We start from the raw sequence: 27,172 nt of genomic DNA, 5'->3' as shown, positions 1-27,172 counted from the left end.
CTGTTCTTGGGATCATGAGTAGAGCTTTACACTCACTGTTAAATGTATATGTGATAGATGATTCATTTGTGGTATTTCAGTCTGAGCTGCTGTCTGGCCATCTGAGTGTGTGTGTGTGTGTGTGTGTGTGTGTGTGTGTGTGTGTGTGTGTGTGTGTGTGTGTGTGTGTGTGTGTGTGTGTGTGTGTGTGTGTGTGTGTGTGTGTGTGTGGGCAGCCGCCTGGCAGAAGCTAACGTGCTGCAATGCAGTTTATATCGTCCTCCCTTCTCCATCTGGTTGCCACTGATCCTGGCACTCTTGAGAGAGAGATTCGAGGTAAAAAAGACTCCGTTCTGCAATTAAAAGGCTCGATGCAGCTTCCCTGAGGTGTCTGACATTGATTCATAGTAAGAACAACTTCAAAGGTGGGCTGGAACAACAACAATAATTAGGCTACTGTAATAAAAACCACCAGAAACACTTAATGAAATGAAGTTAACTAAACTGAAATTAAATTTAGCTTATTATCCTAAAACATGAACAAATTAAAGTTCCCCTCAGCAATCCTTCAGATTCACCTTCAAAGTGTAAATTGTCTGTAAACAGCAGGCCCGGGTTTTTCATGCGTTTATTCAGTTTAGGGTTACAGTAGCAGTGCACATTAACCCTTCGAAACCTGGATCGATATCAGTTTTCTTGGGCTGCATTCAGACACCTTTCACGAGCATTTAAATCTTTGAATCGAGCAAAGTAGTTTGATTTCATTTGAAAACATGGGGGAAAAGGCAAGGAGCAACATGGCAAGAAATCAGGAAAAGGTGACAAGAAAATAAACTGAAAATTAAAACAAAAAAAGAAAAGGAAATTATGGGTAAAAAAGCATATAAAAATGTCCAACAAACTTTTTTGTCTTAATTAATAATCACTATAAATATATATTTAAAAACATGTTAAAGGGGGAAAAAGATTTTCTTGTTAGTTTTTTGTTTTTTAACTTTTGTGGCTAATTTTCAGATAATTTTCTTTAAGTTTTTAAATATTTTCTTACTAATTTTGGCATCTTCTTTCCATGGTTTAAAAGATACTTTTCAATTTTCTCAGGGGTCAAAGGATTAATAAACATTTCTGTAAATATGCTGTCGTAAGTATGCTCAAGCCAACTTGGCAATATTTTGACTGTAGTCCCTGGGCAAGTGTGATTACAACTGAAAAAGACAAAAAACACACAAATACTGAACAGCAATGCTGTACATATAACAGAGCGCATTTCATTTCATAATTGTGTTCAGAGACAGTGCTTAATAAAATCCACATTATCCAACACTAGATAATTATTTGGCTGAATGAACAAACATGATTACATGATTCAAATCACTTTGTTTTCATCAGCACAAACACTCTGATATCTAAACCCAGACAGAGTTTTTTTTTTGTGCACCTGTTCATTATTTTCGGATGAACATGCACTCAATATCTAATTCATCGGGGTGTTATTGGGCTGTAATCGGATCATACAGTAGTTTTAAATTCAATCAAAAGAAGGTCTGTATGTTTTCTATCATCACTACTTTCATCTCACGCTCTGCCCTAAATGGATCATAAAGCTTTGACAAAGAAACGGAACAAATCTGCTTCACACCACGCTTTCATTTTTAAACATTACCGATCAAAGGAAACCAACTGTTGGCAGAAACAGGATAATTACCATTTCCAGTTAGAAACATTTCTCAAAGCTGTGGTAGTATCAGTCATTGGAAAGTCATTGGAAGATAGAAAAGGCTGAATAGAAACCAGAGGATCCACAGTAATGACAATTGTTTGGTAGATGATTATCATATTATTTTTTAATGTAAAAATGTAATGAATTGTAGAGAAAGGTTTTGCCAAATTATTATTTTAAACGCCTATCTATATTTAAACAAATAACAAATTTTATTATTGCAATCAGATAACCCAAAAGATATCAGTAAACTGGGTGCCTCCCTGAAGTATGCCCTTCCTTTGTTAAAGTAGTATTTGCTGTACTTTAGCGTGTACTTTAGCCTTGCTATCAGCCATTGTTTTGTTACTATTGTACGTTATGTCTGTGTCTACACCATGTGATCATGGTCTGAAGTCACATAAATACATCAAATCAAAAGAAAAGAGAAACAAAAAGAGAAACATGGCCTTGATGAAGTGTGGTTTCACATAACTTTGTCATTTTAAATTTGTAATTGTGATGTATTTTGTTTATTTATTGGCTCCAGTGTTGTATCTCCAGCCATATTTAAAGTACATTTATTGTTTTAATGCCTGTAATGTAATTCATGCTCCAGCTGTAGTTTACTTTTTTGTAGTTTCAGTGGTTTATTTTACTGAGTTGCTCCAGCATGAAAATGATGAACCACATTTTCACAATTAAAAAAAATCAACTACTTAGTGGAATTTATATTGCATTGCTGCTGCAGTGAAGTCGATATTTATGGTTGGAAACCCTGTTGTCTCCATTAACTCTTGAAATCAATGCATAATGCATAAAGACCTGCATTGATGACATCATCAGCTTTTTGTGAGTTGGCACTGAAGACACTAAATTACTAAATGTCTCCTTTGCTTTTAAACATTGAGTCCAAGTGGGTTTCATTTGATTTCAGGGCTCACAGCTTTAAATGAAAAATGTCTTCATATATAACTTTTATCAAAAGAGCTCTATGTGACATTCAGAGCATATCTAAGATTCAGATTCTGAGTTGGGATTGTCTGCACACAGCTCATAGTGCCAGCAGTGCGATCGGTGCTAGCAGCTGCAACAGAGCGAACAGTGTTAACTCTGGGCTTCCGGGACGATGCCGTCTGGCTGCTGATAATCAGGACAAAATTATCAGCACAAGCCGCTGTATGAATGCAGTGCAAGGCCATTAGCTAGCTGGTGGAATACACACACGGGGACTCACATGCACGTGCGGCCCTACAACGTCAAACAGAGAAGCTGAGATTACGACACACACAGAGAAGGTGTGAACCAATTCTGTGTTTGGGACCCTCCACTGTACTATACTCCACTGTATCTTTACATAGTGAATAGTAGCTGCGATATTAATGCTTTGAGAGTTGTATAGAACTCTTTAAATGTCAAATATGAATTAATATACAGTGGATGCTTCAAGCAGCACAAGAAAACTGATATCGAATCAGGTTTCCAAGGGTTAATAAGAATCTACATTTTATGCCCTTAATGTCAATTTGTCCCCGTGGTGTAGAAATTGTATGGAATATCGATATTTTTTAGGTATTGATGTAAAAAATTCCAGGACGTTACAGGAGTTAAAAGCTCTGCTTAACTGTAGAGAATCATCAAAACAACAGGATGGACAATAAAATGTTGCCTTGACGTATGTGATTGTGGTCGATGTGTTTACAGGAAACCATGATGGACAACGCACTCCGCACTATATCCTACATTGCCGATATTGGGAACATTGTGGTCCTGATGGCGAGACGCCGGATGCCGCGCACAGCCTCCCAGGACTGTATCGAAACTACGCCCGGGGCACCCGAGGCAAAGAAGCAGTACAAGATGATATGCCACGTCTTTGAGTCAGAAGATGTAAGTGCTTCGTGCGTTTTCACATTCACAGTTCTGCTGTTCATGTGTTTACGGGAGAAGCTGACAGCTTTAAACCCCTCTGGCTGTGAGCAGGTGAAAGGTCGTACAGATGACAGTCAATAAAGGAAGTCACACTGTTATTGTTCTGTCATTATGAAAGAGGGAAGATGAATCCTCCAACATCTAAAGATAGGACAGAGATGACACTTGTTTTGCTTTGTAAGTGTTATTTGATCATTGGATATCATTGTCCTGGTTATCTCCTGTATCGTTTGTTGTTATTGTTTTCCTCAATTTGTCTTGAATACTTAATGTTTTCATGTTTGCTCCACACGGTCACAAATTTTTTCAATAATATAATATATAGAAATTCTAGCCTGACCTTTAATAACATGAAAGGATGTAAACTGGCTGTTTGTTTTTTTAAACTTGCTGAGCCGCTGCTTGTCTTGTTGAAGCAGATTCAGCAAGACTTGGCAACATGAACAATGTTACACAGAGGAGCCAGCAAACTGAGTGTCTGTGCCAGTCAGTATAAAGGCTGGACTCCAATCTGTCCCCTCTTCGTCTAATTTTTGCTGCCAGGTTTTAAAGGCCAGCCAGAGTTATAATAGAAGCATTCAGCTGCTCATCCATCAACTTATAAACTGTTTCTGTTATTGTAGCTCCGCTGGCTGCATGCAGTGTTTGTCTTTTTTTTTTTACTTTTTTTTGTTGTTCTGCAAAAAAAAAACTAATTCACAGTGTATTGATTTGGAGTGTTTGGGGCCATTAATGTCTGCAAATTCTGCAAGAGATTTATATGCAAGTATATAATTCAATTAAAGGGGAAAATAGGGAGAATACAGCTTGCAAACTCTGTCTTCTCTCTTGATCTTTCTTATCTCTCACAGCCAAGATATGGCTTCAGGTGTTCATTTCTTACCTGTACACCGTTCACAAAGTTCACTTTTAGAAAACTTTTATCTTCCTTGGTTACAAATTTCTTTGAGTCTGGATGGAGGGTTTTTCTATAGCAGCTGTTCCCAATTATTTTTGTACTCGATCCCCACCGCCCTGACAGATGAGCCAGTCATGTTGTTTATTTAAAGGCACTCATTGCAGGATTATTGGTTACTGTTTGAGAACACACTCCCCATCAAAAGTGAAAGTAAAAGCCAACCCCAGATACACTCTTTTTTTCTGCGTTTCACCTCGCTATATTTCCATTTTTTTGGCACTGTGTCTCTTGGATGTCTGGCACCCGGTCGCTGCATTTTATAAAGCCTCGAGCTCACCTGAGTGCTGTGGGGGTACAGCCCCATTAACGGATCGAACGCAGAAAATAAGTCAAAAATAGAAAATTCAGGCAGGGAGTCTCTACAGAAAAATACATTTCCTTCTAGGGTGTCATGTGATGATTAAGAGTGATTATTTCTGTATGAGTCTACAAATTATATTTCAGAAACATCCTGCATCGTTTTATCTTAAAACTGATTTTAAGTTGGATGCTAATTCATTAAAGTGGATATTGATATAGCAGCTTTTCCATATAAGGCGTGCTAATCCTGGCAATGTTAATGTTTTAATTACGTTAATGTTTATTAATGTAATTAATATATATCTATATGTGTGTATATATATATATATATATATATATATATATATATATGATATATCTCTGCTTTGTTTGGTCTTGTTTGCTTTACATATCAACCATTTATCCATTACTCTTAACAGTCTGTTTTGTGCTCTTGTTGGCTAATTTTTGCACATTTGCAATCACAGTATGGTGTTCAGATGTGACCCAGGTTACTGGGCAGTGTATTCTGTACAGTCTTCTTGTAGCTGGTAGTTTCTTAGTTTATTCCTAAATGTTATAATGTGTCTGCAGGTCCTTAAAAAGTCTTCAATTCAAATTTATAAATATTAGGCCGAAGAAGTTTTTTAATAGTTTTTATTTTGATTTTTGAGGTCTCATATGCCAAAAACATTTGATTTAATTTTAATTATCCATCTTTCAATTTCTTTTTGTTAAAACGATTAAAGGTATTTTGTGTGGAAGACGACATTACTGATGTAACAAATCTTAAAACTACTACTACTAAACCTACTATTATCTTTTTTACCTTATATTTTTTCTTACCTGTTGGCAAAATGTAGATTAACTCACTTTCATAACCATATTCCTATTTAAAACCTACCTCTGTACGAGCCCACATTATTTTATATTGACCTGCAATGCTTGAAAAAGAAAAAGATGATTTGTCCAAAAATCAGTCTTAAGTTTAGTTATTATAAAATTATTTTGAAAAGGTTGTATATAATGTATTAAATTTAAATATCTGATACGTTTAGAGACCCTGTTTACCGGTTATTATGAAAAAAAGATTTGCTAAAGATGAAGAACCTCACACTGGTTCTTAATCATTTGTGTGTTTATTTTTCCCTCAAACACACTAGAGGGATGAATAGTTTTTTTGTATTGAATCACAGTTTCTTTTACAATTTTGTTTCCTGCCGATTATCTTCAGAAACCTTCAATCCTCACTGAAACTAGAGCAGGAAAACACACCTGTCTTTCTTCTTCTCTGTTCTCTCCTCTCTCAGTGGGAACAAATATCTGATGACAGTGAGAATCAGTTTAAATTATGCCTCAACATATTCTGGGCACCCTCAACGCCACTGTTGTTTGCTGCCTCTGGATGCTCCTTCTTCCCTCTGTATTGTTATTTATATACAACTCAGTGAAGCTTGCGTGGATCTAACAAAAAGAGATCACAAACACGTTTTTGGTCACGATTCCTGCCTTTTCTGTCTGCAGGCCCAGCTTATCGCTCAGTCCATCGGCCAGGCCTTCAGCGTAGCTTACCAGGAGTTCCTTAGAGCCAATGGCATTAACCCCGAGGACCTGAGCCAGAAAGAGTACAGCGACATCATCAACACCCAGGAGATGTATAATGACGACCTTATTCACTTCTCCAACTCTGAAAACTGCAAAGAGGTTCGTGTATACTCAGCTTGCAGTACACAAACACATTTCTTTCTAGATTTTTTTGCAGATGTTTGTTGGTTTGTGTCGATGCAGGAAAAAACAAGAACGTAAACACAGTGAGAGTTTACATGTGTGCTGCAGGGCCATTAGAGAAACACACATGTATACAGTAGCTGCTCTAATTAGACAGATTAAGAGGCAGATGGTACAGTGAAATCGACACAGAGCATGTCAACGCTAGATTTTTTTTTTTGCTTCAGCATTTCCTCTTTAGCTAACACTGTGCCCTGAAAGCATTACTGGAGGCTTTGGGGAATTAGAAACCGTGAAACAGTTTCTGCTGTATGAGCAGAGAGGCTGCATGGGCTCCACCATGCAGCTGCTATATTAGAGGCACATGAGTAATTTTTAGTGATGGGGAAACGAGGCTCTCTCAAGCACTCACCTTTCCTAACCAACTGTGATGAGAATAGATTTGTTTCTCAAGGCTTCGTGTGTACGAGTGTCGCATCTGCTGGTTGAAAGAACCTCAGCAGAAAAATGTTTTCTACATCAAGACAGTGTTCAGATGTGCTCAATAGTTTGATCTGTGAAAATGCAGATACCTGTTAATAAATTATAAGATTCAGAACTGTTCATTAAGACGCTGTGGAAATGAATGTCTGTTGTAGTGTTACATAACGATAAATGTATCTCATAGAGCACTTTTCTGAACAAATATCTTGTGCTTTACAACGTGTTGCCTAATGTGAGTGTTCAAGTACTAAATACTGATCTACACATCTGTCTGTATGCTATATTGAAGATACGAACATCTGTCTTTGCTGTGTTCTTGATGTTTCCCTTGAAGCTGAATTATAAGACACGACTTCAGTAATCATTTGAAATAAGAATGATATTTATTTATTTGGCGTAATTTGTGACAATCGGTGAAAATGAAATGGGGTTGACTTGGTTGCTAAAGAAAATACTCTTCAGCTGCTGAATCCCTTTGATAGTAAAAATAATAGATTTGTCCTTTTATATTGCAATATTGATGTATGTATTAATATTTTTTTAATTTAGTGGAAATTCAAGAGAGAATCCATTCATAGATTAAATATACAGCTGGTCGATATCATATCGTAAGTGTTGTCTTTTCCTGGTTTAAAAGTTTGTTTTTGATTCCATTCATTTGATAGATATTTGTTTTGAAAACGTAAAACAATTAAAACAGAAAAAGGTGAAAATTAAACAAAATGGCAACAACAGAAATGGATGATAACATATACATAAACTCAGTGAATAGATTTTAATAAGCAACAAAAAAAATGAATCTTACATGCCTGAAAAGGAGTAGGAGGAAGTATCAACTTATTATTTCCTACCCCTTCTCAGCTAATCATCAGGTCATTAATTTATGAACTTTGTCTATAAATATATATACACTTACATATTTACACACACACACTTACATACATACAAGTATACACACACATCTGTATATATATATATATATATATATATATATATATATAAACATACACATGCATTTATACCATACATGTACATATAGTAAATGTCATAATAATAATAATAATAATATGCATTACAGTGACATGATGTTATTATTTGAGCTTGTCCGACTATTCTAGCTGTTCTATTATTTGCCTTTACCCACCTACTCATTATACTGATGATTATTTGTCAAAAATATCATTGTGTAAATATTTTGTGAAAGCACCAGTAGTCATCCCCACAGTATCATCGCAGTATTGATTTTGAGGTATCTGGTCCAAATTATCCTGCTATTTGATTTTTTCTTTATCCCCAGGCCTAACTGCCATAAATGAGCAGTGTTACTCATTGATTTGCACCGTTTGTTTGTTGTTATGTATAAAAAATTACAGAAAAATGCTTGTGCTCAGTGGAGTCCTCACATCCCCCAACTTATACAAAACAGTAAACATTATCCACGATATATAAAACAGAAAATCCACAAAAAATAATGTGCACTTCATATGGATGCCTTAACTGTTCAGCAATGTAACTGTCTGAGGAAACATCACTGAGGCGGGTGGTGTGTGATTTGATGCTCCAGTTTTTTTTTTTTCTGTGGGAGAAGCGAGAGCAGAGCATGAGCGGGATGGCAGGTGTCAAAAATGATGTTTTGGGCTTCGCTTTAGCAACGAGGGGTGTAAATGTCATCGGCTGTGGTAGCTCTGTGCCAATCATTGTCCTTCATTGCCGTCTGTAGTCCTGAGACCAAACCACACAATAATACAGCTTGTTAGAACGCTCTTAATGGTACAGGGCAGATAAATTTGCCAGCGGTGGTCGAGTGCAACCAGAGATATAAAAGAGATAGGTGCTTTGATATAAACAGTATGGCAACATCTCAAGACAAAAAAATTGTACATCATGATGTTTCCTGGCCGTGCCCTGTAAGCTCCAGGGCTGCTTAAATACACAGATTTCTGCTTTAATTCATGGAGGGGAAAAGTGAACAAAGTTGAGTCTTCTGACAAGTATCAAAAAGTAATCGTGTTTTAAATGAAAGTGAGTTCTTTACGTATTCGCCAGCAATTTGTTGGTGAATCAGGTGCTTCTCTGAACAACCAAAGCAAATTGTTCAGAAACAGACGCACGCTGATGCAGACAGACTTATGTGGTTGACAATATTGCATTTTCATAAAATTTTAGTGTCATAAGTTATAAATTTTTTTTTTTTTTTAATGTTTTTATTGAAATAACCAATCAAACTCCCATTAAACATTTCATCCTCTATTTTACACCTTTTTTTTTTTAACATAAAAGATAACTTAAAAATAAAATAACGTCCTAAAATAAGGACTGATTTCTTGGTATTATCCATCAACCCCATACATTTTTAGTCAGTCATTTCAATTGAATCAAATAAGGAAGAAAAAAAAAGAAAAGGCCAAAACATAATAAATGAAAAATAAATAAAATTAGGAAAAAAATGTTCTCTATTCCCCTTGTTTTTTTTTTTCTCTTATGCAGCTGTATTACACACATACATACAATGTATTGCTGCTTTTGTCAGATTTTAGGAATTTCTCTGATATTAAAATTTATATTTCAGAATGTGTAGTGGTGAACCAAAGGATTCTTTAATATGTGCAGTCTTTTATATAAAATCTTATGTAATTGACTATATATATATATATATATATATATAAACTCCAGTTTTCCCAAATGCTATTGAAGTTGTCCCGTTCCAAGATAAAGTCCAGTTCCTCTGTGTGATAAAAACATAAAAGTGACCACCAGATTGTGTCCTCCTCCCTCTCCACCTTCCTCCTCGTCTTCCTCTCCACAGCTGCAGCTGGAGAAGAGTAAAGGGGAGATCCTCGGTGTGGTAATTGTGGAGTCCGGCTGGGGCTCCATTCTGCCCACAGTTATCTTAGCCAACATGATGAACGGCGGCCCCGCGGCTCGTTCTGGCAAGCTCAGCATCGGAGACCAGATCATGTCCATCAACAACACCAGCCTAGTGGGGCTGCCACTCGCCACCTGTCAGGGAATCATTAAGGTACTGCGCCAAATGATAATCCAACATCGTTCCAAACCACACTATCAATGTGAGACTGAACACACTCTGTATGTGTGTGTGTGTGTGTTTCTCTGTGTTAAAGGGCTTGAAGAACCAGGTTCAGGTGAAAATGAACATCGTCAGCTGCCCTCCTGTTACCACCGTCCTCATTAAGAGACCAGATCTAAAGTATCAGCTGGGCTTCAGTGTCCAGAACGGCATTGTGAGTTTCACTCTGACTTCTTTCTGTCAGCCAGGAGCGTTTACGTTGCTTACTTTGACAGTTGTGATAATAACAACAGATGTAATTTGTCAAACTCAAAATGTACTGCTTTGTTGTGTTTTTCTCATGGATGATGTTTCGTGTGCTGTATTTTGTACCTGGACCGTACAGCATGTTGTTGTTTCTCCATTCCTGTCTCAGTTTAGATTAATCTGCTCATTATTTTGTTTACTCTGTATTGGACACAAGGAAGAAAACACTGTGTCGCTGTGATAAACTGCTGTTTCGCTTTGAACACTATTTATACACCAAATACAATCCCAGCTAAAAAAAAAAAAAATCCCATTAACTTTAGCAAGGATGCATTGTGCAGTTTATCACTTTATCATTGTCTTTTAAATGTGAACTCTGTCCTCACAGCTCCACTTTATCATCAGCGCATCACTGCAGACATTTTGCTCTTCCAGTAGCATTCACTTTGCATATTACTCCGTATTTACTCTGTACTTGCAAAAATAAGCCTATAACATGAAGATTTTCTGCTTTTGTGTGTTTTGTCAGATCTGCAGTCTGATGCGAGGAGGCATTGCTGAGCGTGGTGGAGTCCGTGTGGGTCACAGGATCATCGAGATCAATGGGCAGAGTGTGGTGGCCACAGCACATGAGAAGATTGTCCAGGCTCTCTCCAACTCTGTCGGCGAGGTTAAACTGATGCACACAAACTCACACACACAGTTAAATACAAGTGCACACATATGCAAATATGTAGCGCATATCCGTACTTTGTACTACCACTATATACTTCAGGCTGAGACCCGCTAAAGATCAAGGAACTCGCAACAATCGGGGCGCCTGGTGGCTCAGTGGATAGAGCGCCGCCCTCTGTACAGAGGCTGTGTCCTCTCCGCAGCGATACTGTCCTGTCAGTGAAAGGCAATAAAAGCCCAAAAAAAACATCTTTAAAAAAAGAACTCATAATGATGAAGGCTGACTGCTGCGTCACCAGCATCTCGGCCAACAAGTTTCACCTGAACACGCCCTAAAAACGTCATCCTAACTTCAACCAGCATGTACGTTCGTTGTCTATTTTAGAGGAAAAGAGGAAATAACTCTCCATACCAGCAGGCAGCAGTAGTCTGTAATCGCCATTCAACAAAGGAAACCAGAGGAGCGACTGGGCCGGTTCATGAAGCTAGTTAGTACATTGACAACACAGACCAATGACAAAAAGTATTCACTGTGCGTTTGCAAACAATAACACAATCATTTAGGAACTGTTTCTGCTACAGAGCTCAGTGGCTAAAGACGTAATCTTACTTCATATGACGTGTTCGTTTTAATCTCACGCCCTCCTGACTTTAAGTCTCAGACTCACCAAACACACATCAAAGATCGAGCAGGGACACAAGCTGACTGTTACATCGCCTCTCGTCACCGTGTGAAGGACTACATCATGTACAAGAAAATCAAAATGTCAGCTGAGGTTGTTCCTCTCACCCCGCTGCCGTATAATTTGACCATTTTTAACTGTCTGCCCGCTGCATGTTGGTCAGTATATCTTGTTTGGCGTTCATCGATTTTACACTTTTTTTCATGTTGCATTGTCAGATGATTTAAGTCTGCTGTATAGAAACCGGATCAACACAAATAGAAAACATAGAAGAAGAGTTGAACCAAAAAAAGCACAGAGGTATTGTTGCCGTTTTTAGCTTTCGGTTTTACTTTAACATGTATGGAGTAGGGATGGAAATGGATTCAATTTCATTGATACCAGTACCATTATAAATTCTACTAATCAGTTTAATATTGTTATTGATTCCCTTACTGATCCCCAATCAATTTTATTTGTGGAAAAAAGAAGACCAACACAGGTTTTCAATTACAATCTGAGTCTGAACACAGTATAGATGAAATGGGAGGATATTTTGCTAAGCCTCCCTGTTAATTTTATAATATTTTTATTATATATTTTGTATTTATTTTTTTTCAATGACATTTACCCGAAGTAACAGACGCGCTGCTCGCATGGTGTCAAATAAATTCTTTTATTGTCATTTTTATTTGTGAAATGAAGCCACACTTTGGGCCGTTTCTTCCACTCTTGTGTAAGGAGTATTGAAGGAGATAATCATTCTCATCACATATTCAGATGACAAAACTGTATAGTGAACTATTGCAAACAGTTTTTCTGCGCAGGGTTTAGAGTTTCAAGGTTTAAAGTTACCTCTTTAAATGTTTAGGGGGATTTCTACCAGAATACGCACACACCATCATCTACAGCATGAGATATCTATAAGAAAAAACACTCAGCCTGGTCTCATAGACATACATGAAATGGACACAAAGTTTAAGAGCACATGATGGCGTTGTGGGGACAAAATTAAGTGTTGAGCGAAAAAATGTCCACGTAGGCTGGTTGAGACGGGTCAAACAAACAGATTTTCAACCAGGAGATTACTGTCCACGTCAGTGTCAAACCAATAGTCAGTATAGCTGTGTGACTTTATAAACTTTACGTACATAATCAAGGTACCTCACGTAGTTTTGCCATTTACGTCCCATACTTATTTTTCCCAAAACCAGTCTGTTTTTTAATTAACTTAATACAGTTAATAATAATAATAATAATAATAATAATAATATATCTTTTCAATTTATTTACTTGTTCATCTGTCTCTAATTCATCTTTTTTTATCTTATTATCTTCGTGTTATCCCCACCGATGTGGTGTCTTCTTCTTATATCATTTCTTATATAATTTTAACGTCTTTTATTTCATTTATTCTTATATTTTCTAAGATTGTATTAATTTAGTACTTCAGCTACCATTCGAGATCTCCCCGCTTTATCAATTCTATTCCTTTTATTTGCTTTATCCTTATTGACCTTTTGTAAATGCATTTTGTTCTTGCCTTTTGGTTTGACTTTATAGACCTCTCTCTGTTCAGCATGTTTGTTGATGTTTATTTTATTATTTTATTTAACTTCCTGCCTTTGTTTTGTTTGTCAAAGCAGTTTGTAAACAACTAATTTTAAAGGTGCGATATAAGTAGTTATTATTGTTGTTATTATTATCATCATTATATTGATTTTGTTTCTGGCACATAATTTTAACACACTTTGTGCCCGACACCACTCAATGCATTGTTTCGAGACTGTGTCCGTTGAGTTGAAATGTTTGGCCTTTTAATTGAGATTTTTTTTTTGTTTCTGTTGCCAGATTCACATGAAGACCATGCCGGCAGCCATGTTCAGACTCCTAACAGGACAGGAGACACCTATGTACATATAAACGGTGGCCAGGGACCGTTGCACAGGACAGGCCATCAGCTGTGATTGGTTATCTAACGGAGCAAACCAAGCTGACCAGTGACCAGGGGGAGGATCGCCTCTCCCTGTCAGTTCATTTCTCCTTTTTTTCTTTTTCTTTTCTTTGAGCTGGTGACTTCCACTCTTCATCATCTCTCCTCTGTCTGTGCTTAACATGCAATGGCCATTTTACTGACATGAGATGCTTTTTCCATCTGACCAGCTGAAGAGACAGTGTGTGTGTCCATGAGTGTGTGGGTGTGTGTTATTTATTTGTCCTGTCTGTGCTTCTGTGTCACTTCAGTGAGATCGTGTGGATGGACTTATCGAGTGAATGCGTCACAATTTATTTTTTTATATTCATGTAATGCAATATGATACTTCTACTATACTTCTTGTATAGTTTCATTTTCTTCTCTGTTTATTTATTTCTCATGTAAATACATATTTTGCTAATATCGCGAGTGAAGGCGGTCTGGTAGGAGGAGGAGCCACGGCTGCATTGTAAATATTAATTGAATTTCGCTGTTGATGATGGCAAAGACACAATTAAATGCCGGATGTCAAAGTAGTTTCCAGTGAAAAAGGGGAATGAGTTAAGTGTTTGAAATGTTGGGTTTAAATATGCTCCGTTGATATAATGAACATGTGAATCAAACCAATGCTTGCAGCAGGGGTTAACGGGAGAAACGCCATATCCTTTTGATTTACTTCATTTTACGGCAATACAACCTCTGGAGTTTTTTCTAAATCTCATGTACAAACACTCACACACATTCAAATAACAAGCAACCGAGTGAAACTATTAACATGCATCAATTATGCTTTTGATATCAAAGTCACGTGTATGAAAACTGAAGTTTCTTTTGTGTGCTACTCTACTGTACGTTCATCTTTAGTGTTCCTGACTGAAACTCTACTACGAGTGGATTGTGAATGTAACTGTGTCGTGTGAGCTGTCCCATTGCCATAAGCAGTATTAGAATGTCTGTACATAAAGAGAAACTTGTCTAGTATTGTGCTCATGTTAAAAACAAAAAAAAAAAACAAAACACACAGGTTTAGTCACTGCAAACATCCTCCCACCTGTATGTTGGCTTTCAGTCTCGAGAGGGAAACGGAGAACTGTGAATCACTCACTGTGACAGAAACGAGCCTTACCGCCAGGTAAAGCTTTTACAATGCATTGTAGTAAATTTTAACCATATGAACATTATCTGTGTGCATGCCTCGTAAAGTAGTTCCATGTCATTGTGGCAAGATAATAAAATCTGAGCTGAACCTGGCTGGTTTTGTTGAACTGGATCGAAAAAGGTTGGATTTGCTGCATGAATGTGATGCAGAGGGTTTCTCCTGTAAACAAATGGACCTTCATGATTGGTCTGTTTTGTATGAAAGCCCATTGCTGTCAGGAACAGAAAAAAAGGAAAAATAAATGAAAAGTTGGACATAAAAAAATGAAACCACTTATGGTAAATTAAAATCTTGACTTTTGGGGCCTCATGTGGCAACATTCTCTGAAATTTCTTAAAGTTTTCTGAGAAAAAATAAGTGAAGTCAACACTCTTAACCCTTTCACACCTGGACATCAGTTTTCTTGTGCTTTAAACTTCTGAAACCTAAGAAAATTGGTTTGATTTCTTTAAAAAAAACAGAGAAAAACATAATGAGCAACTTGACAAGAAATGTACCACAAACTAAAAAAAAAAAAAGTAAAATGTGACAAGGAAATTATGTGAATAAAAGCCTGTAGACATTATCAAAAAACAAGGGAAAAATGTCCAGAAAACTATATTTATAATTCTTTAAATCATATATTTAAAATTATGTTACAGAACAAAGAAAAAATATTTATTTTTTTAATTTTTTGGCACCTTCTTGAGATTATTTTCTTGTTTTGTTTTGTTTTTTTGCCTGTTTGTGTTTGTTTTATACTTTTTTTTTTGTTGCTTATTTTTATGTTCATGTAACTTTTTTGGCCATTCATTGTTAAGTTGCTGGTTGCCCTCCCTTGTTTTTGAAAATTTTGCTCTAATTTCAAAGGGTTAACCATCCCAGTCTGCTCTTACCCAGGTGTGCTGAATGATAAGCACAGGTAACACCCCCTAACCACTATTTAAGGCCAGGTGTGGTGCTGTGTGCAAAGACTCACATGCCCAAGAAGTGGAGAGATGCCACCAAAACAAGCTGGAATAAGAAATCAACGTACTAGTAAATAATCCGTAAGTAAACATGATATTTTCTAAAGTGTCAGTACTGCTGTGACGGGAAAATCACAAACGTAACAATGGCAAAACATTTGTGATGCTGTAAATGCCGTTTCACCAGGGGACCTATAATGACTTAATGAAATTAGAAGCAAAAAATGCATTGCCCAAGGCCTTACAGTCTTAATTTGCATCAGTAGACAAATAGTATTTCTTAAACCCACAAACTGAATCATCCAATCACCATAATTACTCTAAAACATATAATAATCTGAATTTGATTTTTTGACGCTCATTCATTTTTGTATGTTCCTTAGATGTAAGGAACATAACATGTTTCCTTGTGCTGGATAATCGATTTTTGGACGAAGAAAACAATGTTTTGTTTTTTTTCTCTTAGTAAAAGTGCTCTCAACCACTCGTAAAATATTCTCTTACCTAAAAGAAAAGCAAAACTAAGAAAACTGGTGAATTCCAGATTTCAACAAAATGAAGATAAAAATGGTTACACACAAAAATGAGTTTTTTTTGTATATTACTTCCTGCATAAAGCCTATTGTTTTTTAATTAAGTTAGTTAAATTACTGACTCATCACATACTTTTTGACTTACTGTACTAAATCAAAGGTGTTAGTGTCTCATTTTCACATGACATACCTATTTTATTATATATATATATATATATATATATATATATATATATATATATATATATATATATAATATTTTTTTTTTTTTTTTTTTTTTTTTTTTTTTTTAAGTGTTGAATATTTAAAATCAGAGGAGTTGCCCACACATGTAAACACAGTCTGATAGTACATCCATTGCATCATTTCTCATTAGTACAAAACTGTACAGGATTTACTGTATACTAACTGAGAGAACAGTACACTATTAAAGTAGTATTTTGTACTAACTGTATGCTACTAGTATATAATGTGGAATTGTGGAAAAACACAGTATCTGTGTGCTGATTCCATAACTTGTGTTGGAAAAGTCGAGAAGTAACAACGTCGGTAAACACTTGTTTTGAGTGTGCTGTTAATTGCTCACTAATAAACCCATAAAATAATAAATGGAGTTAGTCAGACGGCTCCAGAAAGACCTTAAACAATGCAAAAAGAAGGTGAACTCTTGGAAGAAGAGTTTATTTATTTATTTGAGGTTTATTTGGCATGTATGTTGACACCTTGTAAACTAACTGCAAAAAATGTCTACTTTGAAGGTTAGTGTATTATCATTCAAATTATAGACCAGAATCAAGACAAAGACATTTTTTCATTTTGAGTCTCTAGTTCCCTCCAATGCCTAAAACTGGGTATTGCTGGTTCTGTGAAAATTAAAAAGTATAACAAAGAAATTGTACCTTTTTAATTATATTCATTTCAGAAAAAAAATCTTTGACTACCATTAGTACCTTAGTAACCATTTGTAAAATAATTATTAATTAACATGGAACAAATTATCTAAAGTTATAAAACTATTAAAATAGAACAAAATTCAGCATCTAAAATAATTATTCGTACCATTTGACGTTAGTTCCTTTGACCTGCAGTGTTCATCATTGTGTATCTTTGAACCGGCTTTGTTATCTTTCTTGGGGTCAGTGTGTCTACTTTGTGTTTATGTAATGCTGAGTCACTCTCGGGCGGTTCAGATCAGGGTTTCTGGTCGTGCTGGTCACACTTTAACATGACCTTTATCCCGATACCCTGACGCGTGGTCTCAAAGGCCTGGGCTGCCTGCTCCAGGGGGAAGCGGTGGGTCACGAGTGACTTCACATTCACTTTCCCCGACGCCAACATGGCTATAGCCATCGGCCAGCTGCAACACAAAGACTTTAGCTGAGACTCCAACCTCTGTGATACCTGCTGAGTACTTCATCAGTCTAACTGTGTCCAGCTGTGCTTCAAACATATGCTTACAAAACAAAAACGTAAATTAATGGATATTTTCTTACGTGTTACAGTAACGGAAAACTCCTCTGATGTCGACTTCTCTTGCAGCAGCATTTACCAGAGGAACAGTTACCATTTCGGGGCTGATACCCACCAGCGCCACCACACCGCCTGGACGTGTTGCCTAACGGGGAAAAAAAAAATCAATCATTACTTGGATTATTTTATGAGTCTGCAGATACTGAGGCTCCTTGGCAGCATTTATGCTTCATAGGTGGAGTATAAAAAACAAACAGTGGGGCAGAAAAAACAATAACACACTGTAAAATGACTCAATAACCAGTTAAAGTCTTGCATTCAAAATGTACTAGAAGCATTAAAAATAAAAGTGCCACTATGAGTGTTACATTATTATATATTAGAATATTTTTACAGATGTATTAACATGTAGGATGCTGGTCAAAGTGATACTAATTTAAATTATTTTATTTACTGCTGGGGAGTTTCATTTTTAACAACATGTATTAAAATTGTGATCTATAAAGTAACAAGTTGCGAAAAAGATGTCAGAAAATAATTTTTCCCCTCTGAGGTGTAGTGGAGGTAAAGTTTAGTGCTGCATGATTCAGAAACACTAAAGTCCAAGGACCTCAAAATTAGAAGTTCAGTCCTGGGTGATTGAATTATTGTCTATAGTTGTGCAGAGTTACTTCACAGCTCTGAGTGAAGACTTAAAAAAAGTCTTCACTGAGGAGTCACATACGTAGATGGCAGTTTGGATGCAGCTCTCCACACCAGTGCACTCAATAGAAATGTGAGGCATATCGCCCAGTTTCTCCTCGACACTCTTGGCCAGCTGCTGAGGTGCGTCTCCTCTCTTCACCAGCAGCTGGAAGTCTGCACCCAACTCTTTGGCCTTTGTCAGACGCTCCGGGAACAGATCTGAACACAGCAAAGGGGATTAGAGAAAGAAGAAAACACTGACTAGAAAGTACGAACAGAAACTGCATGTTGTATCTCATAAGCTGTGTGTGTGTGTGTGTGTGTGTGTGTGTGTGTGTGTGTGTGTGTGTGTGTGTGTGTGTGCGCGCGTGCGTGTGTTTGTGTTACCGGTGATGACGACCTGTGAGGCCCCCATCGACTTGGCCACAAGCAAGCAGACCAACCCAATAGGTCCTGTGTGAAAAGAGGAAATAAACACAGACTGAAGGGCCAGTGTGTGTGGTATGTGGAGCCATCTAGTGGTGAGGATAACAGATTGCAACCAGCTGAAACTGAAGAGTGAACTCCCAGTTACAACTCTGTCAGTGTACTTTGTTCAGGTTTTTACTGTAAGTCGCATTATCTGCACAAGTCTTTTCTTCTCCAAAACAAACAGACCAAGTGATTTTAACTGGTTAAAAACACTGCATAAAGCAGGTTCACCTTGCAGTGTTTCTCCTATGCTGGTCGGCTCATCAGCACCTGCTAATGTGTGCTAACATTTTTTTTTTTACATAACTTGAGATCCAGATGTTCAGGAGCTGAATTATCCGCAGAGATCTCTTCAACTCCAAAACAAACAGACCCTGTGTAAAAAAACTGAACAAAGCAGTTTCACCGTACAAATCGGTGTTTTACATTTTTCAGTTCATCGTGGAGGGGCTGCTAACTGTGGTGACTTACAAGAAAAACCGCAATGGTTCGGTTTGTGCATTCTGGGCCACTGCAGAAACATTGCAGTGCAACATGGCAAACTGTGGATGACGACGTTCTCATGAAAATGTAACGGCCTCTTGTTTTCAGGTGATTATACCAAAGAAGACATACTTATTACTGTAGATTCTACACACGGGACTTTTAGAGCTTGACATAGAGTGTTTTAATGATTTCTTTTCTCTTACTGCCTTTTGTGCCGGCTTGAGAAACAGGAGGACAGGAAAGGGGACAGAGGGAAGAGAGACATGCATCAAAGCGTCACAGGATGGATCTGAACCAGAGTCACTGCAAGGATTCAGCCTTCATGGGGCGCACACTCTACCAGGTGAGCTGGAGGTTTCCCCGACATGATGTGCTTTGAGCATTCACTGAACATTTGCTGTAACTTCACTCTATTCGAGAGCAACCAACCGTTTCACCTGGTAATGCTTAACACAGGTGTCTTATATGTGCATTAGCTTGTTTTCGCAACACAAGGTTAAATATTAAGTCACTTACAAGATGTGTTCAGGCTCAGTGGTTTTTTACTCTCTCAAGTTTTGCTCAGTCAGAATGGTTTTGCCTTTTGTGACTGCACCCAAGGATTTATGTCGGATTTCTAACTTGCAGCGGCATGCTACACAAACGTAATACAATGAGGGCATTTTACTAAAGTTTGCAGCATGTCTTGATATGCAGTTTGCAGCATCTTGCACTGACTTGTTTTATTGTTGGAGTTCACTTTTACCTGCACCACAGATGAGCACGGTGCTGCCGAGCGTCACACCGGCCCTGCGACAGGCGTGGATCCCCACAGACAGAGGTTCGATTAGAGCTCCCTCCTCAAATGTCACATTGTCAGGCAACCTGGATAATTGAAGAAAGACACAGAGAGAGAAAAGGAGAAGAAAGACAGAAAGGATGCATGCTAAGGTTGGGCAAGAGAGACAGTTTGCAGACAAGAGATCAGACAGTTGTTGGGTAATCTCTGATGCAAAGCCGTGCAATCCTTCAAAAAAAAAAAACTTACTTGTAACAGAAACTGGCACTGTGCTTGTAGTATCGGCTCAAATTTCCATCGTCGGGGGGCGTGGCGCAGAAGAAGATGGTAGGAGACAAGTTGTACTTTCCGTTTTTGAAGAACTCGTCCATCTCGCGGGGCACGCCGGGCTCAATGGCCACTCTGTCACCTGAAGAATACACAGTGAAGTTTATAGCATGTGAGTATAGTATGTCATATAATGAATGCACATATTTAAATGCATGCCTTTAGTGTTTCCCAGCTCTGACACTCAAAGACACACACACACACACACACACACACACCCAACTCACCTACTTTAAGGTGCTTGACTGCGGAGCCAACCTTCACCACTCGCCCTGCAGCCTCGTGCCCCAACACCATCGGCTCCCTGAGCACAAAGTCCCCACAGCGGCCGTGCTGCCAGTAGTGAACATCTGATCCACAGATTCCTACAGAGTGCATCTGCAGCAAAACATCTGCGTGCAAAACACAACACACAAGATGGGGACAGTCCAGTGCTGACTTATGAGTGAGAATGCACTTTGTCACCTTGTCATGAAAAAGAAAATGGCTATTCAGACAAATTTTTAGGGCAAAATGGCCCAAATTTAAAGGAAATCTGTCACAAACATCTGTGCACTGCAATGAAATAATGTAACAAAGTAATACTACCTAGTTACAGTACTTTAGTATTTTTTTGGGAGTATCTGGACTTTATTGAGTTTTTATATTTTATCAATTTTCACTTTTACTCCACTACATTTCCTAAATTAAATGTATGCTTTTACTCCAAAAAAATCCCCTAATCATGTTTTTTACCTATAGATTTTATTTTAAATTATTTCATTTCATTAATATAATTTTTTTTCTCTTGCGTCTGACTCTTGAGCTGCTGTAGCGTGTGAATTTCCCTCGTGTGAGATTAACAAGTCTTATCTTGCTATAAAATAGGTAAGCAAGTGAGGGAGGGATGGACGGATAATTGAAGTGTTAATGTAGACTCCATTTTTAAGGCGGTGTACATGTTCCAGAAAACAAATTATTACAATTATATATTCATTTAATTATTCATTTTAGCTTTTTTCCACATCATTTCCTTTTTTGATATTTATATTTGTTATATATATATATCTTTATTTCTGCTTGTAACTTTGACTAATTTCATGCAATCTTTGGGGGCTCATTACTTACAAAGTTGCTCAATGCCTTCTTTCTTATGTTCTTGACAGAAATCAGGACAATATGCTCAGGTTTTAAAGGGTTAAACTGAATTCATTTTCTTACCTAACGTCCACAACATATTCTCACAGTTTGCAATGCATGTTAAAGTGATCTATAAAAAGTGAAATGCAGCTCAAAAGTATATTTTCTTGAATCAAATGAAACACGTCAGAGCTTCACCAGTTAAATATATCATACCATCAGGTCCTGGCTCCGGAATGGGGCGATTTTCCTGAGAAAGTGACAAAATGCATTTCAATGCAAAAAGTGGTTGCAGTGTGTTAGTAAGCAACAGTCCCATGCATTATAGCACATGTTTGAGGTCTCCTACCAGCCGGAGGTCTCCCTGCGCGCGCAGCACCACGGACAGATTTTCCTCCCCCATGACAGATACGAGACTGAGCTGAGAGCCGGAGGAGTCAGACCGACGAACCGAGGCCGAGAAAGAGAGATTTCTTCTCTTCTTCTAGGTGTCAAAGTACAGACAGCAGCGGAGAGGCAGCGTGGGTTTATTATAAGACAGGCTGCACCTTCCTGTTAGCGGGGCGGCACCAAAACAAAGCACGTCATTGGCCAAACACCCGCGGAAGAGTCCACTTTGTAGGGGTGACCGCTACCACGCAGAGAAATCTAACTGTACGCATACTATAACTCTTAATACTGCTCGATATTACTTTTAAAGGTTTTTTATTTGTACAGTACGTTGAAATTAATTTCAAGTCACTATCGAGCCGTACTAGGTTCAGTCCAACATGAAAATGTAGCCATGTGCGTCTACGAGACAACAGCATTTTAATTAACCATGTGTTTAAGATATTTCTCAAGAAAAACCAACGCGATATTAATATAATGTCAATGTTTCCCTCTTTTGATGGCATCTCTATTGCAGAAAAAACACAAAAGTTGTATAATTTTTCCCCTCTGTATCAGAAAACTGAGATTGATTTATATTTGAGCTTGTGCATTAAGCTATTTGTTCATTTTCCCATATTTTTAACATTACATCTTCATCTTACGGCTAAATTTTACTTCTCTTCTAATTGATTTTCAATCTTGTAAGATGTTTTCATCTTTTTGCTATACTGTTCACTTTGGCAAATTTTTTGGCAAAATATTTGTTGCCATACATGTTCCCTAGACTTTCACAAATAAATAAATAGAATTAAAAATATTGCAGAAAAAAATGTCTTCAAATTTCATGTTAAGGTTTAAAACATTTTTGCGGATAAAAAACAAAAACATTAAGCAAGTTTATCTATTAAAAACAGTGAACAATTATACAACTACAACTATACTATTTCCTTTGGTATTTCTTAGTGCAATACACATTCAATATATCACACATTTCTTGTCATCAATCATTCTGTGATTAGTAGTTTGAGGAGGGAAATCAACAAGAGATTATTAACAGCTCTGACCTGGATACACCTCAGTAGTTGTGCACAAAATGCAAAGATTGTACGTTGATTTTTTGTGCATCTTGTGTAACTGCAATGAAAAATATAAGGCTGCTAATCGGTGAGTTATATCTAGTCTGTTACTAAGCAGCACTGCGGGACGATGCTGCTCACTAGGACGACATTTAACAACATGTGCCATTTTTATCACACTTAGTGAAGAATTATTCAGTGAAGTATGTCTACAAACTAAGTTAAAGCATGTTGTTTTAGCACAATAATTCCTCCTGTGGGTGTAAATCTCACTCTTTTAACTGAACAGTAATTTAAACACTGTAACACAGATTATAACAAATGATTTAATTACAAATCTGGACCCATTTGTATGATTTGCCTTGTTCCAAGATGTTTTATTTCACTGGGAAACAAAAGAAATGTAGAATATGAGGGATAAAACAATTATCAGATACAATGAAACAATGTGAACAAATTTACAAAATGAGATCAGCGTTAGTCATGTTACACTGATTTATTTTATGCCAGTGTATATATGCTGGTAGGCAATGAAAACATAATAAACAAATATAATAACTCAAATGACAATGCATTATCGACATCTTGCGACCGTGAATAACATAACTGCTACTTGCTGTTCTGCTTTTCTCTCAGTGTGTGTTTGTTTACGTGTGCGGCAGGCAGCAGTGGGCTTTACAGCTGGAGCATCGGACACATCCGGGATGGAAATCACTCACATCACCCGTATATTTCAGCAGGCTGTCCATACTGACGTACCCTTAAATGAACAAGTCAACAGGAAAAAAAGGTAATGCTCAACAACACAGACACTTCTACCAAAATATTGTCTTATAACCTAAATACAGGGTTTCTATATCTTAAGGCAGGTGAGATTTAAGCACTTTTACTGCTACTCTGAATAAAAGTTATGACCAATTTTACTGTAACGAAAATTGAATTAAAACCCACATGAACCGGCATCACGGACTTAAGTTTAGGGAGAATTTTGCCCAAATAATGATTGTGGCATAAAACTTTTTGATGACGTTAATTCAAGAGGCATTTGGTTAATAATTATTTTATTTTATTAAATGATCCATTTTTTGAGCTCACACAATGCAAGGTCAGAAAAACAGTAAATAAAACTCCTATGTTTTAACATTTTTAAGACTTTAGATTTTTTAAATTATTATGTTTAACAGCTAATCAGAGTGCTCGATGCACAAAGAATACAAAGATTTGATTGACTTTTTTTTAAGAAAGATGTAAAAAAAAATCAATTTAAAGTCTTTTTAAGGATCTGCAGGATCCCTTAAATATGGATTGCACTAGACTTTAATTACAGATATATTATATGTATATTCTTATCAAAAACAAGTACAGATATTTTCCGAAATAACATACAGTAAATTATAATAAATGTGTCACCTGTGAGCACGTTACAAGCTGGATAATGAGCACAGAGAGCGGCTTCACTCTCTGATGAGTTTGTCTCAGACGGTGCGAAACTGGCGAAAGAGAAACATTGTTAGTTTATTGGCCATTTTGCAATTTATTAAGTTTCAAACCTAAACATTTTTAGCTGAAATTTAACATACTCGCTTCTGCTGACTTCACTGCATTCATCTTGGGAACCCTGTAAAACAAAAGACATTTAAACTAAAAGCCTTTTTGTTATATGATCTACTTTTGTGTAAATTGTATCGACTGGGGAACATACCTGTGCCTCTGACTGCTCATCTTCACACTCCCAAATAAACCTCCCAACAACACGTCTCACCTCTTAAAGGACAATAAGAAAAACACTGAATGAGTTTAATTCATGCAACTGGATTGCTTTAAAATACATCAGTCATTACAGTGTTTCTGACTGAAGCATCGACTATATCCAACCTTTTATCTCAAGCTGATAATCTGTAGATACACGAAGTTTAACCAAAGAGTGACGGTTCCCTGTGTATAGTTTTTTTAGAGGTAAAAAAAATCCAACTGTCCATCACAGAAATATTTTTCCTTGTTTCCTATGTTTACAATCACCTTGCAGCCCCTCAGACTTATCTTGTGAACCACTGATTAAGTGGTTAATAAACATATTAGTATTTTATTAGACATTATTCCTCACCATCCTGTACTGAGGCTGGAGGCAGCACATAATGACCGATCCACACTGACTTCACACTCTCACGCTTCTCACAGGCGGACAGAAACAAGCTGTGAAAAACTGTCACCTTCTTCCAAAGATAATCTTTGCTCTCAAATATCCTGTAAAACAGAAATTAATTTATAGCTTGTGGGGGATTTTAGGAAAAAAATCTATTAGGTGTTAAATGTGAGGATTTCCAGTTGTTTCTCGTGCTCACCTCAGAGTATCAGGACATGTGGCATCCTCGCTGAAAAGGAAATCAGCTGTTTTCCAACCAGCGACACTTCCACCCTCCGATACTACAAGACAAATATGTTATGACCAAAAAGACAGCTCAAACTACCAGTGTCTTAATCAAATGTCTTTTGTCCAGTCCACACTTCTGAACCCCAAAATGTTAAATTTACTATAATATTATGTAGACTGGTTCAGACAGCACATCCTCACATTTTGGGATGAATGTGACATTTTGCACTGAAACTGATTTTGATTATAAATTATCATAACTGTTGCAGATTTATTTTCTGTCAACTGAATAATCAATTCATTGATTAGTTGCAGCTGTGACACAGTGTGTTTTAATGCAAATGTAGGTCCAGTTTGAACTAAGATAAAGATCCCGAAATTAGGTTTGTAGTTAATATTATATTTCTCCTTTAAAAGGTAATACAAGCCCCTTTCACATTGTTTGTTCAAGGCGGGAATATTGTGTCATTATGCCACCTCAGTGTTTTGTATAAAAGGGACGAATGGAGGGACAGATTAGTTTTGCCTTTAAGCCAGCAGTAGAGGTAGTAACAATGCCGAAACGAAGTCTGTGTAAAAGAGACAGTTGACAGGACAGGACCATGGGTGGGATGGGTGTGGTGTTTTGATAGCGTGTTACGCGTGTGAGCCACTGCAGGGGATTTAAAAAGTACCTAGCTACAGTTGCCTGCTTCAAAAAGAAGAAAAGCAACCTGCCTATGGTACACACTAGAAGCAGACGCTCATACATCCTGCCTCTTTTGTTTCTGTGATGCTGGTCCGCTATCTAAAAATCCTACAATGATGCGGCATAATGCTGCCTTTTCGGTTCTGTGTAAATAAAAAATGCAAAGATAGCAAAAAGAAGACAGCCTACTTTGTACTGGCTTTATAGCGCAATTTCAGTCAACATAAAGACACTGACAGCATTTAAAATTATATCATTAGCTCATTTCATGACCTACTAACTAGCTAATGTTAAATTAATAAATACAGTTAGCATTAACATTACAACAGTTACATTACATTTACATTATAACAGGCTACTTACTCCAAAAGTTGTGCCATGTCTGTGACACACTGCTTGAAAACCAGGCAGACTTATTCTTAAACATAGCTAAAGTTTTCTTTTTGAATTTTGTTCTAGCTTTTAAGCTATTAATCCTCCAACTAGCCTGCTATCTTAATCCTTTCTGTCTCAAAAAGCTCAAAGAGCTGCTCTGTTGTTTGGCGCCCAAACGGCTCTGATGCATTTACGTGCTGTCAAATCTGTCGGAAATGTTCACGACCTCTCCGCCATGTTGGAAACAAACAAAGCACTGTCGGGACTAACTTTCTCATTTTACAGCCTAAGAATTCACTAACGCATGTTTCTGAAAACATTTGAGGTGAGACACAGTCAGTGTAATAACATAATCTTCTTTCATTTTTAACCAGCGCTGCCTCGAGACAGTTTGACAGCGGTTAGCAGTGATTGACAGCTGCGTTAGAGAGTTCTCGGTTCTGATTGGTTTGTTTATGGACGAAGCTCATTTAAGTCCCGCCCACACCGGAGGGGGTAAACAAACGACTTTGCGTGAAGAAGGGGCCTCACTGTCCGCTAGCAAACAAGACAAAAATGCCTAAAAACTGCGTTGCGGAGGGATGCGCCACCAACAACAGGGTGAGGAATCTACAATGAAGTTTGTCTAAACTGTCGAACCGAAAAAACTGCGCTTTTTTGCAGTAAAACGTG

The 27,172-nt window shown here is 37.3% G+C and overlaps 3 protein-coding genes across 3 annotated transcripts in view; 1 reads left to right on the top strand and 2 right to left on the bottom strand.

The window, feature by feature from the left end:
- apba2b (amyloid beta (A4) precursor protein-binding, family A, member 2b) overlaps positions 1 to 15,084 on the top strand; it is an 84,334-nt gene extending 69,250 nt beyond the window's left edge. Inside the window, exons 11-16 of the mRNA XM_042504846.1 lie at positions 3,383 to 3,568; positions 6,372 to 6,551; positions 9,865 to 10,077; positions 10,181 to 10,300; positions 10,862 to 11,002; positions 13,521 to 15,084. Coding sequence (XP_042360780.1) covers positions 3,383 to 3,568; positions 6,372 to 6,551; positions 9,865 to 10,077; positions 10,181 to 10,300; positions 10,862 to 11,002; positions 13,521 to 13,592 — 912 coding nt within the window. The 3' untranslated portion in view covers positions 13,593 to 15,084. The remainder of the gene's footprint in view (positions 1 to 3,382; positions 3,569 to 6,371; positions 6,552 to 9,864; positions 10,078 to 10,180; positions 10,301 to 10,861; positions 11,003 to 13,520) is intronic.
- Positions 15,085 to 16,966: 1,882 nt separating this feature from the next.
- Positions 16,967 to 22,149, bottom strand: sord (sorbitol dehydrogenase). Its single transcript, XM_042489513.1, has 9 exons — positions 21,968 to 22,149; positions 21,835 to 21,868; positions 20,727 to 20,891; positions 20,422 to 20,581; positions 20,140 to 20,258; positions 18,825 to 18,890; positions 18,478 to 18,656; positions 17,777 to 17,898; positions 16,967 to 17,640 (listed from the first exon to the last, which is right to left on the bottom strand). Exons 1-9 carry the CDS (start codon positions 22,019 to 22,021, stop codon positions 17,475 to 17,477), a joined length of 1,065 nt encoding a protein of 354 aa, XP_042345447.1. The 5' UTR covers positions 22,022 to 22,149; the 3' UTR covers positions 16,967 to 17,474.
- Positions 22,150 to 23,713: 1,564 nt separating this feature from the next.
- On the bottom strand, positions 23,714 to 26,594 carry terb2 (telomere repeat binding bouquet formation protein 2). Its single transcript, XM_042485593.1, has 7 exons — positions 26,489 to 26,594; positions 25,409 to 25,490; positions 25,171 to 25,310; positions 24,769 to 24,830; positions 24,647 to 24,684; positions 24,477 to 24,556; positions 23,714 to 23,826 (listed from the first exon to the last, which is right to left on the bottom strand). Exons 1-7 carry the CDS (start codon positions 26,550 to 26,552, stop codon positions 23,714 to 23,716), a joined length of 579 nt encoding a protein of 192 aa, XP_042341527.1. The 5' UTR covers positions 26,553 to 26,594.
- Positions 26,595 to 27,172: the final 578 nt, after the last annotated feature.

Source organism: Plectropomus leopardus, chromosome 1 (assembly GCF_008729295.1).
Source record: "Plectropomus leopardus isolate mb chromosome 1, YSFRI_Pleo_2.0, whole genome shotgun sequence".
In the NCBI taxonomy this organism is placed as follows: domain Eukaryota; kingdom Metazoa; phylum Chordata; class Actinopteri; order Perciformes; family Serranidae; genus Plectropomus; species Plectropomus leopardus.
This window is presented reverse-complemented; position numbering and strand designations above follow the sequence as displayed.